The 17,509-nt window shown below is 35.8% G+C and overlaps 1 protein-coding gene across 5 annotated transcripts in view; it reads left to right on the top strand.

Moving 5' to 3' along the window:
• Positions 1–9,496: 9,496 nt before the first annotated feature.
• The window catches only part of LOC104600565 (copper-transporting ATPase PAA2, chloroplastic), a 35,310-nt gene continuing 27,297 nt past the window's right edge, over positions 9,497–17,509 (top strand). Inside the window, exons 1-6 of one of the 5 annotated variants that reach the window (XR_016079405.1) lie at positions 9,497–10,457; positions 10,552–10,629; positions 11,157–11,254; positions 11,363–11,416; positions 14,313–14,399; positions 16,518–16,682. Coding sequence is in view for 3 of the 5 variants with exons in the window: in XM_088892916.1 (XP_088749042.1) it covers positions 9,815–10,457; positions 10,552–10,629; positions 11,157–11,254; positions 11,363–11,416; positions 14,313–14,399; positions 16,518–16,682 (1,125 nt within the window). In the remaining 2 variants the exon portion in view is untranslated. The remainder of the gene's footprint in view (positions 10,458–10,551; positions 10,630–11,156; positions 11,255–11,362; positions 11,417–14,312; positions 14,400–16,517; positions 16,683–17,509) is intronic. The other 4 variants (XR_016079404.1, XM_088892916.1, XM_088892915.1 and 1 more) reach the window with 4 other exon arrangements.

The raw sequence follows: 17,509 nt of genomic DNA, 5'->3' as shown, positions 1-17,509 counted from the left end.
TTTTATGACAATCTTATCTAATATCCAGCACTGAACCCCACATCAGTTATGTAAATTTAAATTAAGGTCCACGGCATTGACTGATTGTTAATTAAATTGGAGCAATGGAGGTCACATCTTCTACTATGCTGCACAAGTCCAAGCTCATAACAATTGTTTTATTATAATTTATAGCCTCAAATCCGCTACTCTATTCAACCCACTATGAGTCCTGTTTGTAAATATTAATTTCCCTGGTTGTTTATTCATTATAATATGGTTTGGTAAAGAAGTTTTCAGTCAACACCATGGGATGGTCTCCAATGAATAAAGAATATTGGATAGAACAACAAAGTTGCAGCAGACTGTTTGAGTTTAAACATGAATTCATTTATAAAGAATTATCTTCAGAACTTTAAAGAATATTGATAGAACTTCTCTGTGTCATCCAAATTAAATATTTGATACTAGAAGCATTCATTTGGAATCATATTCTAGTTAGCTGATTTTTGAGCCTATCACTCTCCATTCTAGGAGGGTGGGACACCTGAGTAGCTTACCCCAGGTTGGAACACATGGCAAGTTATATGGCCCCAAACTATGTTAGAGGTCTTGTGTCTAAGTAGCTATGAAAAATCCCTAGTTGTCATCAATGACCCTTGATCACAATTCACAATGTGTCTAGTCTTCCAAGCTCACTCTTTTGATTAAAATAACATTAACATTATACACCAGAAATGCCACACTTCAACAACTTCAGCTTTTTAACTACTCTGGTACTTATGGTTTATAACTTTAACCCAACACAGACATGACAAGACTTGATCATGCCCAATCTAGCTTCTAAAATAAACATTCCAAATATTTCCTCAAAATCTCTATGTTCTTTTTAATTAAATAAGGTCTATTACTTTCCTTCTTGTTTTTCTTCTATTGGAAATAGCAAGGCATGAGTTTTTGCTAGTATATTGTCACTAATTCAGAAAGTATTATTTAATAAAATGAACATTTTCACCAATCTTCTAGACCAACCCATAGTTTCCTGATTCAACTTCCTGCTTGTGTGGTACTAATTGGCCTTGATTCATAATGAAGGAAAATTACAAATTGGGGTAAACCATGCACAAGCCATAATCTTTTATTTATTTCGTTTATAATTAAGGAACAAGTTAATTACTTGCTTTTGTAAAATAGAAAAATAAGTTGGTTGACAAAAAATGGATGTTTTTTGTCTAAAACTTGTCTCTGTGTCCCTGTTCCACATTGCTTACTTGGTTTTAGTAGCAAATATATAAATGTTCAAGGTTACTGATCATAATAAGGCAAAGCTTTTCTGAACTTGGTGCTAAAGATATCGGCAATGTAGGATCTGATGACCATCTCAGTATTTACAGAACGAAAACTCAAATCAGTAATTTCTTGGTTGAAAGCAGAGTTCACCCATCTAGAATTTTGTATGCCTAGAAATTCATGTGATATTTAGCTAAAATGATTAAGCATATGTTTCAGTTTCCTTGAAGCAACAAATTATTATTCCATCTAGAGGAGCATCCCTGAATTAGCAACAAACTATTGTAGGCATGGCCAAAGTATTGTTCCATATCATACTCTAATATATTGCATATGTAGGCATGGTCAAAGTATGTACTTAATTTTGCTCATGGCTAAATATAATGAATGTTATTTTTGTATTATTTCTCTTATTTCTCATACACTTACAATATGAAATATGTATTTTTTTCTCTTTGTCATACACCTAAATTGTATGTTTGCATGTTTTTTTTCTAGATTTTGTTCAAAATGTCAGAAAGTTATACATTTTTTTTCTGATTTTTTCTGCAAAAGTTATACACTTTTTTTATATAATTTTCTACTTTTTTTTTGCATTTTCTACATTTTTTTTGCATTTTTCTGTATTTTTGGCATTTGTCTGCAATTTTCTGGTATTTTCTGCAATTTTCTACAATTTTTTGGTATTTTCTGCAATTTTCTGCTATTTTGTGATATTTTTCTGCAATTTTTTGGTATTTTCTGTAATTTCTGCTATTTTTCTATAATTTTCTGCCATTTTCTACTATTTTCCTGCATTTTCTACAATTATCTGTTATTTTTTTGCAATTTTCTTCTATGTTTTGCTATTTTCTACTATTTTCTGCATATTCCACAAATTTTTTTGCAAAATTCTATTATTTTTCTGCAATTTTTTCTAATTAATTTCTGCATTTTATGGTATTTTCTGTTATTTTGGCTATATGGGTCAACCCCACCAGTTTATACCACGTGGCAATCTCAGGAGTTGTTTCTCTCAAAAAGTTGTTATTTTTCGGGTATTACGGGCAGACATGACCCGTTTCTACCATGTGGCATCATTTAGAGGTGTTTCATCAAAAATGTTATTTTTTGGTACATGGGTCAATCCGACCCGTTTATGTATTTATATGCAATGGTAGGTGGGTTAGTATGGGTGAGGGTGGGCAAGGGTCATATGAATGGGTCAAGTGGATTAATATGGGTGGGTCAGGGTTAGGGTGGATTATGACCCTTTAACAAATATTGATGATGGGTCATAGTGGGTTGGTGGGTCAAGATGGATGGATTGGTATTCAACCCTTACCCAACTCAACCCAACCCACCCATTTGCCACCCCTAATTGTATAGAACAGAATTCTCATCTAATATTACGTTCTGAATTTGAAATTGTTGGTGTTGTACATCAACATTTGGATATTAAGAAGAGGCGCGAATTAGATATTAGATGAGAATTCTGTTCTATACAACCAGAGAATATGGTACCCGTTATTTTCAATCATAAAGAAGCACTAGGTACTATTTTAACTCTACTTATTGTTAACTAAGAGATGATTTACCATACCCACTAGGTATAAATAATATAGAAACTAAATCAATAAAGAAAAACAAATCAATAATAGTATCTTCCCTAAATACAAAGACATCCAACCAAGTCTCCTAACCCACGAAAGAGGGCTTAAACTATCCCTAGTATTTTCCGTACGTGTCTCAAACAACTAAATACAAATGGAATCCACAATTATATCTCTCTAACAGTTAGGTTTAGGGACTACCACTACTCTAACCCTTGACAGGTTTTGCTGATAACCTTTCTATCAATTGAGTAGCCAAACCTCAGTAATTTCAACCACGGATATGACTTAATTTCTTGAATTTTCAATAAAAATTCCTATTCATTTCAATAGAACAGATAAAATCTCCACTATCCCAACAGAAATTAAAAAAAAAAAATGATACTAAAATGAGCATATGCTTTGCATGGAAGAAAATCTATTGACAATCATAATCAAAAGAAAGGGACATGAATAAGCCTTTTTTTTTGCATCATAAAACATATTAAAACTGAAATATATGGAACCATAAAAAGTAGACAAGCATTCAAAATCACACACAAGAAAAGGAAAAGAGAAATAAATAGAACCAGAACTGTACCTTAATCCTGCCCCAACTACCAATAAAAGAAAAAAATGCTTCCCATTTTCATTATTCCAAACTAACAACAATATGTTTTTGCTCAAACAAAAAAAAAGAAAGAAAAGAATCCAGATGTTGTGTATGATGCACTTGTACTTGATACAAAAAGAACTTCTATCATTGATTTTTCAAGAAATTAATACCATATCCTATGAAACACCAAAAGACAACAACAATGGTGTATGATGCATTTTTCTCTTTTTTTTATTTTTGGCCATCCAAAAGGTAACATTTTGCTAACTTTTTCAGGTTGTTGTCTGTTCAAAATTGTTACACAACAACCTGCAATTAGAGCTCCTGTGAGACTTCGCTTGGGCTAGATTTCTTGGTTATCTGAGTTTTGCATGCCTTAAGTAAGATTCTTTTAATAGCATCTCAATTAAACAACATCTGGCTGGACTGATCAACAAGATAAGCATATCCTTCATTTCTCCGCTCCCAAATGTGTATTCCGCCTCACTATAAGTTAATGTCCTCCAAAATCATTCAGGTACCCTTTCAACAAATTGGATTACCAAGAATTCTGTAAACAAAAAATCAAAAAAAAAAAAAAGGAAATCAATGAAATAACAATAAAAGAGGAACAATAAGATGAGAAACAATTTTTTGAATGGGATGAAAAAAACCATTCAAAAAATAAGATGCATTATGTGCATCAGAGAGGAACAATGGATTAGTGGGAAGAGGAATAGTAATTCTTACCGTTTCAATGGATGAAAAAACAATGAGCAGCGGCGGCAACTAGGCGGAGCAGCGACGACGACAACTAGGAGGATCAATGGTGCCAGCAACAAAGGGGCGGTGAAGATGATAGATTGTAGGAGGATAAACTCTTTGGCATCAGTAAGTAAACGGAGTAGCAACGATGACCTGATCAAGCAGTGGCAGCAATTGAGGGAATTAGCAACGGTGAAGCTGATTTTTGAGAGAAGCAGAAAAGATACTCTCAATTGTGGGGGCAAATTTGAGATTTTAAGTTTTTATCTACTTACCCTCTACTCGGGAAACCAACTTACCCGAATTTATCCGGGTAAGTGATACCCGGAAAATCAAACTTTCCGTAGGTCCCACACATCTTTGAAATCCGAACACAGGCAAATTGGTCAATGGGATTGTGAATCCCATTGAACAGACTTTCCCCCTTTCACTTCGTGAAAAACAAACACGCCCATAAGAGTATTTAAGTCAAGAAGTCATGCTAAAATTCGACTCCAGTCAATTCATTTACACCTTTTTTTTGGCACCTAATCTCACCCCCATGTCCCAACTCCCAACCTCACATGACACCTTTGCTTTTTTTTTTTTCCTTTTTTTTTTATATTGATATTATATACACATGCTTTCTCATGGTTTACAATTCGATGTGAGTTATTTAAAATTATCTTTAATAGACATATGAGATATGAGAACAAGAAAAAAAAAACTCAAAATTGTTTAATAAAGAACTCAAAATAGTTTGTCTAACAAAATTTGTTCCCCAATTAATGATAAGGGTTTGTTCCACTGTCTAGTAGTTGGGATCGGGTCCATGACCTGTTCATATCTAATAGTTTTATCCTCATTCTTTCCCTTTGGGCTGTGTGGGAAGGCTGGTTGTTGTTTTTTATTTTAGAGCTAAGTTATAAGAAGTTTTAGTGAAATTATGAAAGGTCCTTTAGGTGATGTTCGGAAGCGTGTTTATCTCGTAGATAGACCATTTCGGTCCATGCCACGGGATACGCTATTTGGTTGGTTGTGGACGGAATTGGTTCACACTATATCGTGGACTGGTCCTATCCACACCTCAAAATCTTGGTAATGACAATTTCTCATGTCTGTGATTGATCCACACTCTATTTTTTTTATTCAATACTTCTATACCCTATATATTTTTCTTTCCTTTTTACCGTTAGAAGTCCTTCACCACTGCTCCTCTTTCTCCACTACAGGGCATTACAAGCACGGACTATCCTCTGCAAGCTCAAGCTCCATTTTTTTAAATTATTTTATTTTTAAAGAATTATTTTCTTTTCTTTTATTTTATTTTTATTCTATTTTTTAAATAATTATTTTATTGTTATTTTTTAATTATTTTATTGTCATTTATTGTTAAAATTAATATTTAATTGTTGATGTTTTTTTTCCAGTTTATTTACCGTATAAATTGTAAAAATTAGACATTTTTTATCAAATTGTATATGAGATGCATGAAATCAAAAAGTGTGGTATGGACTAGACTGATCCACACAGCATGTCCACAACTTAGAACAGTTGTGGACTGTGGTGTAGTGTGGTGTGGTGTGGATTGGTCCCTGCCATAGTCGTGTGCATCCACACTACAAAACACCCCCTTAATTGATTGGAAAGACAATTAATTTCAGTAATTTGGACTTTTTGATTTTTTTCACCACAAGCAAACATGAAGAGGCTATTAAGATGAAATCTGGCTTGCCAAGTCAAAAGTTGTCACGTTAAAGCCCTCCCAACATCTGAACCCCACTTAGACAACAAAACTGAGAAACCCAAATTAATTGCTTTTCAGTTTTTGGCCAAAATTAAAAAAGAGATTTTTGCAAGAAAATTAAAAAAGTTTGCCAAATTAACAAAATTAGTTACGTTTTCAAACTTATTGCAAAAAGAGTGAGTGGGAGAGTTTTTTACTTTTTTCTAACCAAAATGACCTTAACTAAAAAGAGTGGCCCAATGAAACCTGCTTTTTCTTTTTTCAATCTTATTCTCCCTTATCCCTTTTCTCATTGTCTTCATTCTTTGAGAGTCACTATCTTCTCTTATCTCTGTACATGTAAGCATCTCTCTCTCTCACACACACACACAAAGACCGAGCTATTGTTCAAGTGCTTTTTTCTTTCTTTTTATGTATTGGTTTCTAAGGCTGAGTTTGGATTAAGATTGAGAACCATGTTTATGAAAAACTAATGATATTGAGATGTCATGATTCGAAGTTTGTATCAATAAGGCTTGTGATTGATATGTTGTCATTCAAACTAAGAATCAACTTGCTTTATGTTAAATATTAATAAGGTTCTATATAATATTTAGTTGCATGTGCAATATTAACAACATATCTTAACCACTACGGTTGATAGTTTAGAAGTGCAAGATATATTAACCATCTGGGATTAAACTGATCGGATGATTGCTTACAATTTTGAAACATCACTTATAGTTGTAAATATCTATCCCGATCTACTTGTAGCTACACCATCAAATGCATCTAGAACCCAATAAACCACATGGTTCTTTATAATTCTCATATGTGTGCAAACCATTCGGTAGAGGGCATACCAAATGGTGTTTTATAGACTTAGAAACCATTTGGCATCACTAAGTCTTGATGGTTTATTACAGATTTGAATCATCAATTGCAATTGCAAATATCTATCACTCAAGTGATAAAATAGTATTTACACCTTTAAATTCATCTAAAGCCCAACAAATCATAAGGTTGTATATGATTCTCACAAGTGTACAAACCATTTGATATGGGGAAGACCGGATGGTGTTTTACAAACTTATAAACCATCTGGCATTACACAAATTGAATGATTGATTACAATTTTGATTCATCAATTACATATGTGATAAAATAATAGATACACCCTCAAATTAATCCAATACCCAATATCCCACAATGTCGTATATGATTCTCACAAGTGTATAGGCCATCTAGTATAGTGGAGACCGGATGGTGTTTTACAGGCTTAGAAACCATCCGACATTAAATAGACCAGATGGTTTCTTGTAATTTTGAATTATCAATTATAGTTGCGACATCTATCACCTAGGTATATTTACACCATCAAATGCATTTAAAACCCAATAGACTACATGGTTCTATATGATTCTCATAAATGTACAATCCATTCGGTATTGAACAGGCCGAATGGTGTTTTATATACTTAGACACCATATGGCATTAAACAAATCGGATGGTTTCTTGTAATTTTGAATTATTAATTATAGTTGTAAACATTTATCATCAGGCAATCTAGTAATATTTATACCATTAGATGCATTTAGAACCCAATAAACCACATGGTTTTATATAATTCTCATAAGTGCACAATCCATCCAGTATTGAATAGACTAGATGGTGTTTTACAAACTTAGACACCCATTAAGTTTGTAAATGTGTGGTGTTTTACAAACTTTTCTTTTGTTTAATCCATTAAGGTTCATTACAAGCCATTATTAGTAGTTCTATCTCATTCCCACGATAAAGAGATGGCACAAATTATGCCTATGGTAACACCCAGTTTAAAGTTGCAAAAAAAGAAACATCAAGAAATAGGTTGTCAGAAAAGAGTCGGGAGCTCCTACCCACAATACACTATCCCCGTAAATTGGGAACATCTCTCCCTGCATAATACTATGCAGAGGATGAGATGTTCTCCATGTATGACTGCAATAAATGTGGGCGGAGTTTTCGTGGGCAGGAGATCCGACTCATCAAAAAAGTCGTCTTTCTCCCATTTCAGTGCTGAATTTAGTAACATCAAACTTACCCCTACCTGAACTATGAGGTTCCAACTATACCAAAATAGTTGCACAACGTATCCATCGTTAGGCTTAAAGAAAAAGAAGGCATTAGAAACCATCATGCCCAAAGTGGCTTAAAATTTGGATCAAATATTGACCAATACTAGTAGCAGCTTCATGAACTTCGGGTACAACAACTAGAAAAACATCACTAGGAAAACGAATGGCACCAGCGACATTACCCCCAATGACCCCATTTGCACACACCCAGGCAATGAATGAAAAAGTCGCCCCATTAGAAAAAAATGCACTTCCATCTCCCTATACTTTAATTGTAACAGATCTCCCTATACTTCCTCTGCATCATTAAAAAATGAAAGACTCCCTTCCAAATGACCCACGAGGACTTCACCATGAGATACCATTAAGAAGAAAATAAAGAACCTCAGAGAAAAATTTGCATCTAAAGATGGAGAGGGAAACTTGCATAAGCGAGAGGAAGAGCCATAAGGAGTAGACAGAGTGAGAAGGGGGAGAAAACGAGAGAGATTGAGTGGAGAGAGGAATATGGTCTTATGGGTGGGTGGGTTTTAAATGAAGGGCAATTTGGTCTTAAAAATTTAAAAACCTCTCCCGCTCACTCTGCTTTTGCAATTAATATGCAAAAAGTCCATTAAAAAGGCCTTTCTCATGAAACTTCTTTTACCGGCTTCTCCAAAGTGGCTCAAAAAGCTTCAGTCATCCCAAACAGCCCCTTATGCCTTTGACCACAACCTTAATCTTATACTGACTAATAAAAGTGGTATGAAAAGCCGGCTTTAAAAAATGGAAAAAAAAAAAACTTTTAAAATGCAAGCCGGGTCAAACTGTCTTGGTCTAACATTTTTTAAGTCAAAACTCACAACTGTCTAATATTTAATTAATCATCCACCTACTCCCAAAGGCAATTTCGATGATACCGGAAAGGTGCGATAAATAGAGTTCATACTTAATGGGAATCTCTAATTTTGACTTTTGACAATACGTTTCGTTTAGACCTAAGAATGTGTTCCCGCTTTCAGATGCTTGAGAAAGCTGGATACCAGCTCGGGTTTTAGGCTTTTAGCCTTTAGGAACCAACCAGGAAAAGCCACAACTTCTATTGTTTCCTGAAAACTGAAACATTACGTACCCAAGCAGACGACCCCGCTTTTGCTTACATTATTCCCATAAAAGATAAAAGAAAATGAAAGAGTGAAGGGAAATTGGAAATGTCATTCCAAGTTTCCAACTGCACCACCGTTCTAGTCGAGAAGCTTATCTTTTAGGCTTTTGATTAGCGATCGTTTACCCAATCCGGAGCGGAGTCACCGATGAGACGAGATTTTTTTGGTAGTCAGATGAAATTATCTGCTACAAACACGGCGTGGAAACCAGGCTACTAAGACAAATCAGAATTAAACACGTCATTGTTCCGTACTGGTTCAGATGTGCCATCAGCTGACGTGTTTACTTGTGATCTGGATTTCTAGCAACCTTGTCTGTCGTCTCTTTGGTGGATCCGACCCGAGAATTGAAAGGCGTCATTTCAAGTCCTGATCTCGTGACTCGTATTACGCGCAACTTCGTTTTCGTTCTACATAAACATGAACATGTGGCGATAAAAATTGATCTGGATATTACCAATCCTACGTGTCAAATCACTCTGCGACTCGTCTACGACTCCGAGCGCCTCTCTACCTGTAATTGAGCAATGCCTTTGTTCTTCTCTGTGCTCAGCATTCTTAAGGCTGCCATGATTTGAAGTTGCTTCTGTGGATAGCTGCCAACCTAGCTTGCTCATCGGCTCCTCCCTCTTCTCCAAATTCCGTCGATGGCGGCTAATCTGTTACGGTTACCTCTCGTATCTCAGCCCAAGTTCTGCTTGAATTCCAACAGAAAGCCTTGTGTTCGTCCCTTCCTTTTCAATCCTCTCCTCCTCCGACGATGGTCGCAGACGACCTGGCCGACCTCCGATCGGAAAATCTCAACTACTTTCCAAGCAAAGGCTGTCGAGATTGGCCTTCCAGCAGGAACACCGCCTCTTCCAAAACAGCAAGCAGAAGAGTCTTCGGTGCTACTCGATGTGTCGGGAATGATGTGCGGCGCCTGCGTCTCTCGCGTCAAATCGATCTTGGCTTCCGACGAACGTGTTGACTCGGTGGTTGTTAACATGTTGACTGAGACAGCGGCGATTCGGTTGAAGACAGATGGCGTTGAGAATGGAACTATTCCGGTCAGCGTTGCAGAAGATCTAGCTAGGAGATTGACGGAGTGTGGGTTTCCGTCGAAGAGGAGGAATTCAGGGTTTGGCATCGGGGATAATGTGAGGAAGTGGAAGGAGATGGCGGAGAAGAAGAAGGCGATGCTTGCGAAGAGTCGTACTCGGGTGGCTTTTGCTTGGACTCTGGTGGCTCTGTGCTGCGGATCCCACGCTTCGCATATACTGCATTCACTTGGGATTCATTTGGCTCACGGTATTGCATTTACTTGATTTTATCTACTATCGTAAATTCTAGCGATCCGAGATAAGTTATTTTAATTTCTGATTTGCTATTTTTATTGGTGAAGGATCATTTTGGGACATATTGCATAATTCGTACGTGAAAGGTGGATTAGCATTGAGCGCTCTTTTGGGACCCGGCCGAGGTCAGTTGGCAGCGCTGTTTCATACTAATTTAGCAAGTATTATTTCTTGCGAGTTATTAAATACGAATTGATTGATCCGGTAAAAGGTCATTAAACTGCAACGTGCTTATCTTTGATGAATCGGGGTGTCTATACTCCATAGGTTAATTCTATTGAAAATGCATCTACTTATTTTTGTGCCTGACTCCAAATCATCAGGATACAGCTTAGTTAAGTTGGCCAATCTAAGAGGTATTGATGAATGGTTCAATTGTTTGGAGTTTTTATTGGTTGAAAGAAGTCACCACCCTAATTGGTAGTGATTCTTGCAGCATACGTCTCTATTGTTCATACATTCATACTTGGTGACATGGGAACATTCTTTGGATATACAAAGAATTTACCCAATAAATGGATGTTTTCTTCCTCAATTTACAAAGTCAGCTTTTTTGATGATCTTCTGTTTAGGTTGATATCTTTTTCTTCTTATATTTACAAATTTACCGATTTATACTTTTCTATATGACGAATCTCTGTTACTTCTGCAGAATTGCTTCTTGATGGTCTAGAATCATTTGCAAAGGGATCACCAAATATGAATTCTCTTGTTGGGTTTGGATCAATTGCTGCATTTATTATAAGTGCGGTGAGCTCCATTCAAATCTCTCATTTTATTCAGTGTTCTTGATTCTAAAACGTTTTTACTTTATTTTGTTTATTATCCCTGTCTCATCTATGAGATCTTATGGTGTAGGTGTCGCTTCTGAATCCGGGTCTTGAATGGGATGCTTCATTCTTTGATGAACCGGTGACTTGTTTTAATTTCACCTTTTGCATTACTTTGAAAGAAATTTTGTTGCATTTACATATGATCCTAGTTTAATGATGTAGAGTTTACTTATTACATGGTGCAATCTTGAGAAGTAGGAAACATTAAAGAACAAAATAGGTTATTAATCTATCTATTGGACATGCAAACTATATATTCTGCTTTAAGAATTTCCTTGAATTCCATCCTTCCATGTAACCCTAATTTCTGTTGTACTTAACATTCAGAACAGTAGTGATACATACAGTAAGAAAATTTCAGATATATTTGGATGTTACAGTAAATAAGAAAATACTTTAGTCTTGGAGAAGGTTTATCTAAGTCTAGGAATTTGAGAAGAACTAATGCAAGTCTAGAAAAGAAAGCTTCTATTTGGGTCAAGTAGGGAGCTTCCCTACAAAACTTACTCTATTTCTGCAATGCAGTTGGATGATGTATCTGATTCATACCATCTGTTGGGTAGAAGGGGATCTCTGGCTTGGCCATGTGTTCAATCCTATTGTCCACACCGGCCCTATGCCCACCTTGTATTTGATTTTTTCCTAAGCAACATTATCCTTTCAAGGTTGTAACCTTTTTTTATTAATAATGGTTCATGAATTTTATTGCATTAAAGAGTAATCTGTCTAACTGGAGGATACAAGTAGGGGTGGCCATGAGCCAAGCTTTTCACAAGCTATTCGACCTTGGCTCGGCTCGGTTTAAACTGAGATTGAGCCCAATATATAGGCTTGTTTGCTAATCAATCCGAGCTCGAGCCCAATGAAGCTTGGCTCATGAGGCTTGCGAGCCAAATCGAGCCTAGTATAATTAATAAATATTTTTATTATATATGTACAAATTTTTATTTATATAATAATATTTTTATTTTTTATTAGTAGTAAATAATTGTTATAATTCTTATTTTTTTGTATGTAAAATAAAAAATTATTTTTATATGTATAATTTTTACTTTTTAGAAAAAGCTTAGCTTGCAGTCAAGCTCGAACTTGCGAGCTTTTGGACCGAGCCGAGCTCGAGCTCAAGTCTCTAGCTCGAATCGAGCTTGAGCCTAACACTATTTCAGCGAGCCTAGCTCGAATAGCCAAGTATTCGGCTTGGCTTGAATCCACCCCTAGATACAAGCGAAATGCGAAGGCGTGATGCAAGGTGTTGCACTACTTGGAGATGTGAGGTGAAGTTTATAATATAAAGGTGTAAGCGTCCCGAGCACAAGGAGGCGTAAGATTAACCAAACAATTTATTCTACAAACAAAAACGAAGGTTTGATTCTAATGAATCAACCATAAAATCTATTATACAAAGGAAAACTAAGATTTAATGTCATGTACAAAATGATAATTGAGATAGCTCAAAGTGGTCATCATGTCCATTAGGAGGACAATAGTGTTGCTACTCCACATAACTACAATGTTGCTGCCAATACCATCTCATGTATTCCACATAGTGCTAGAAATTTTCATTGGGATTTGTTGATTCCAATAATATTTTATGGAAATATTAGGAAATATGTTAACATTTTAAACCATGAGAAGACCGAGCAATTTAACCACCTTCCCTGCTTCATGATCTTCTCAAACCTATACTCCAAGGAAGTCTTAACAAGGAATTGGAGACAGAGGAAGCAATAAGGGAAATTTTAGAATTTGATAAAGCAAATAGTTTGGGAAATTGATGAGAAAAGGAACATTTTCCTACCATATGTAAATCATTTTTTTGGTAAACACACTATTGGTAAATCCAGAACTTGGATTGGGAATTTGTTAGATTTTCAATGAGCCCAAACCCAAACGCGAGTTAGAGGCAGTTGAAATTCTCCAAATTGGGCAACCTAACTTGCACTCTTTCTATCCCCACATACTTGTTTGAGACTAATGAAATTCAAGAAAGATTGGAGAACATAGTTTTAACGGTCCTTACAAATCCACCATTCCACCCGTTTGCATGAAATCCATCAATAATTTTAATGTCAGAATATCAAAGTTTATCCACTTCTAAAGGAAATTCTGACAACCATTTACTTAAACTAGAGGAGTTCTTCAAAGATATTCTACCGACCCTTAATTCCCCTTTTTCTTTGGGGAGACATGCAATGTTTCAATTGATGATCTGGTCCTTCTGGACTCCCCCAATTCCCACAAGAAACTCTAATTTTCTCTAACCACTTAATGAATGCAATCAAGGCTCTGAAAGCTGAGAAAAAATGCATTGAAAGGTTGTAGAAAGTGGATTTGATAAGGGTTATTCTTCTTCTTAGGGACAAATAATGTTTCTTTCCAATTGTTTTTTTAGGGAAAATCAACCCACTATTGCACTCCAAAATTCTAAAGCCTTTTGGGTTCCCTTTTGGAGGCATTACTAAGTATTTCATATGCCATTTAGTAGTAGAGCTACCAAGAACCTAATCATACTCCTCCATCCTATACTCTTCCAAATTGATACCTGATATTTTAGATCTTTACCAAATTGATGTTGGAGTTAGATATCCTTTCAAAACATTTAATGACCAATTGTAGATTTTTTACACCTTCACAACCTTAATCTTCGCAAAGTATGATGATGCCATCTACAAACTGCAAATGGGTGACAATTATGTCATCTTTGTCCATCCTAAATCTTTGACCAACCCTAATCTATCAACTCACTGAATAAGCTGACAAAAAGACATACCTCTAAGGTAAAAATGGAGAATACCAAGAAAATGTATATATGTTTGTATGTATGGTTAGGATTAAAGTTGAGAAGTAAGCATCATATATTGTTTCCACATTTTTGCATATTAATGGAAATGTTTGATTGACTGAAAATCATCATCTGTAACTTCCTATTCTGGAAATAAATTTCTCATTCAAGGCTGTTGCTTTTTAGTATGCAGGTTATGCTTCTTGGTTTTGTCCTTCTTGGACGTTCTCTTGAAGAAAGGGCAAGAATTAGAGCTTCTAGTGATATGAAGGAACTCCTGGTAAGTTCTAATGTGCTTTATGCTGTAATTTGACAGAGCTAGAGTAAACTGTCCATGTTTTATTCTGTGATTTCTGCTTCAAAATACTAATAAGGTTCACAAATGGATGTTTCGGAGTGTTTATAGTGTCACAGTACCCAATGTTAAATTATTTATTGGTTGCTTCACATAAGATACACATTTGCATAAAAAATTGAACGAAAAGAAAATGAGGTTTTGGATTTAGAATCCACAGTGAAGGGGGATTGAAGTATGACTGAAAGTATGTCTCTGTATAGGGCATGACTTTTCAAGGCACAATTACATATTATGAACTACTTTCTTCTCTTTTTAAAGAAAACTTTACATTTATGCATTTTACATAAATGAAGAGTCCAAAGGTAGGGTACTGTGGTGGATTCCACAAATATTAATTGCTGAGGATGATTTCAGCTACATATTAAAATCTTCTTTGAATGTCAAACTTTACATTACCTTCCTCACTTCATTGATTGGTTTTTGATATTTTGTCAGTCAAAATTGATTTTGATACTCCCAGAATTTGTCCTTTCTTGCAGCTGTTAGTACTATTCACTCTTCTTCTATTTGATGTAGGCTTTTGTGTTCTTCTCTTTTCTTTTCTTTTTTTTTTATTTTTTTCTGATGACTGATTAAAAAAATTTTACTAAGGATATAAAACAAGCCAAAAGCAAGATGCTTTACTGATATGCCATCCTTTATTCCTAAAACAGAGAACCCATTAAGCACAAGATCCTTTGCACCAAAGATCCAAATGGAGACAAATCATTGAGAAGGCTGCCATCTTCCATGCATATATAGGCAGAAACTCTGTTTTTCCCTTCAAATATCTACAATTGTGCCCCTTCTGAAACATACAGCAAAGGGAATCATAACCCAAATAGAAGCACTAATAGAACCTGCGGATATGGACCTCACAAGAATATGGCATCCTAAAAGGGGAGAAGATGGCCCAATGGGAGCTTCAAAGAGGAGCAAAAGACTTCCAAAAAGGTGATGGGGCATTGAAGAAACAAGAGGTCATGTGGCAATGAAGAAACAAATGGCCAACCAACCCATCCATGTTCTCGTACATAATATTTATTTGGGATTTGAAGACTTCTTTGATTTAAGCGGTCAAATGCGAGAACCTTATTGAGAAACACCAGCCACATAAATGTCTCAATCTTGGGAGGAACTCACTTATCCTAATACTATTGGCCTCATGAGAATCTGTTATGCGTCTAGTACGAACCTCTGCAAAGTATCATAGAAAGAATTTTCCTTCAGATCCCTCTTTCCAAATAATTTCATCCCTTTGTTCCAGTAAAATGGGAGCCACTTTTGAGCACTCAACAGTGAACATTCTTTTATTTTCCTATGATAAGCAGGTTCCATGCCATTGACATCATGCAAGGAGTAAAACTAGTAGATGGTTTTTCCAACTTGAATAGAAACTTGGTAAATCCTAGGGAAAAGCTCACATTGTTAGAGAACTGCACATCAATTGTCTTCCCAAAACAGATTCATGTGTCTTCTCCAATTCCCCTCTATCATACAGCTGTTGCTGTCTCAGTTCTATAGTATTTGTTATGCATGCTTAGCACCACTGTTGAAGACTAAACAACGTCAGTTTTAATAGGCAATACATTTAATCCATTGCTGAAAGAACTACATCCTTGTGTACCTTTTTCAGCCAATGTTAAAGCCTGGAATGCATGATGTATGCCTCAACAAGATAGTAGAAAAATATTAAAACATAAACAAGGAAATGATAGTCTAGACAGCCGAGAACACTGCATGAGTAATATTTGGAAATTGCAATGTCATGCTTTGCTAACTTATGATACCTCTGCAATCTTTTGTATTGCTCTTAAGCGAGAAAAAAGGAGATATATAAAACTTTCTTGGTTTTTATATTAATGCATTTGTTGTCCCTTTATTCATAGTTAGAATTTGCCTAATATGATGATATTAATCCTACTGGCTATTGGATGAATTAATCAATTGCTGCCTGTTTGATTTCATTGTGTCAATGTCTGGAACTTGGAAGATAATTTCGATTCACATTATGTTTCTTTTCAATGTAAAAGAAAACTAACACTGTTGCTATTCTTGCAGTCATTGGTATCCTCTCACTCACGTTTAGTGATTACTGCCTCCGAAGGTGATGCTTCTGTTGATAATGTGCTTGAATCTGATGCAATTTGCCTTGAAGTTCCTACTGATGACATTCGAGTTGGAGATTCAGTACTGGTTTTTCCTGGAGAAACTATTCCCGTAGACGTATGCCTTTCAAGCAAGATTTTCTGTTTACAAGGAAATTGTCAATACTTTAAGCTTGTTTATGATGTGAAGCAATAAGCCTTCAAAGTTCCAAAATCTAACTAGACATCTATCTCTTACTCCTTTTCACTAAACCAGCATATACATTGGCCTTTTATTCAAACTGAACCTGCCAAATTTTCCAGGTACCACTCAAACCCTAAAATTCCAGCTCATGGAACCACTGGCTGAGGACCTCAAGAAGTGACTGGTTCACCTTTGACCTCCATAAATGTCTTTTGCTCTCTGACCCTTTTTGTCATGTGTAATACTGCAATGCAATTTCCCCACGGTCTCTTCTCTTTGTAATTTGTATTGGAAGGCCCACTATCAATTCTTTTCCTCTCACATACAGCTCTGATTTTCTCAGACTAGTGAAGCCAAGAACTAGTCTATCTGCAACCACAGGCACCAGGTCCAATTCAGAAGGTAGTGGGGGTTTAGCAAGAGGAGTCTCATCTTCACTGTCAGAGGAAATGAGATTTAGGGTTCTCAAGGTCACACAAACCGTGTCTGGTGTTTCAGCAGGTGAAGATGGGTTTGGGTCTAGTTCGTTTCCTTTTTACCTTTTTACCCTCATTCAACCCAAGATTTTTCCTTTTTTGATAATAACTGAAATTTCATTAATGAAACACAGATCAAAGAGTACAAGAGCCACCACCAAGTTGCCCAATTAGGCAACAAGACACTGAAAACTGACCATCCAAAACAACTTTACAAATTCATTCGCAGCCCAGGACAACCTCAAGCAAGTCAATCTCTGGCACCCCAGTTCTAGCTAAAGAACC

This window comes from Nelumbo nucifera, chromosome 8 (genome assembly GCF_055504915.1).
Source record: "Nelumbo nucifera cultivar China Antique chromosome 8, China Antique-T2T, whole genome shotgun sequence".
Classification (NCBI taxonomy): Eukaryota; Viridiplantae; Streptophyta; class Magnoliopsida; order Proteales; family Nelumbonaceae; genus Nelumbo; species Nelumbo nucifera.
This window is presented reverse-complemented; position numbering and strand designations above follow the sequence as displayed.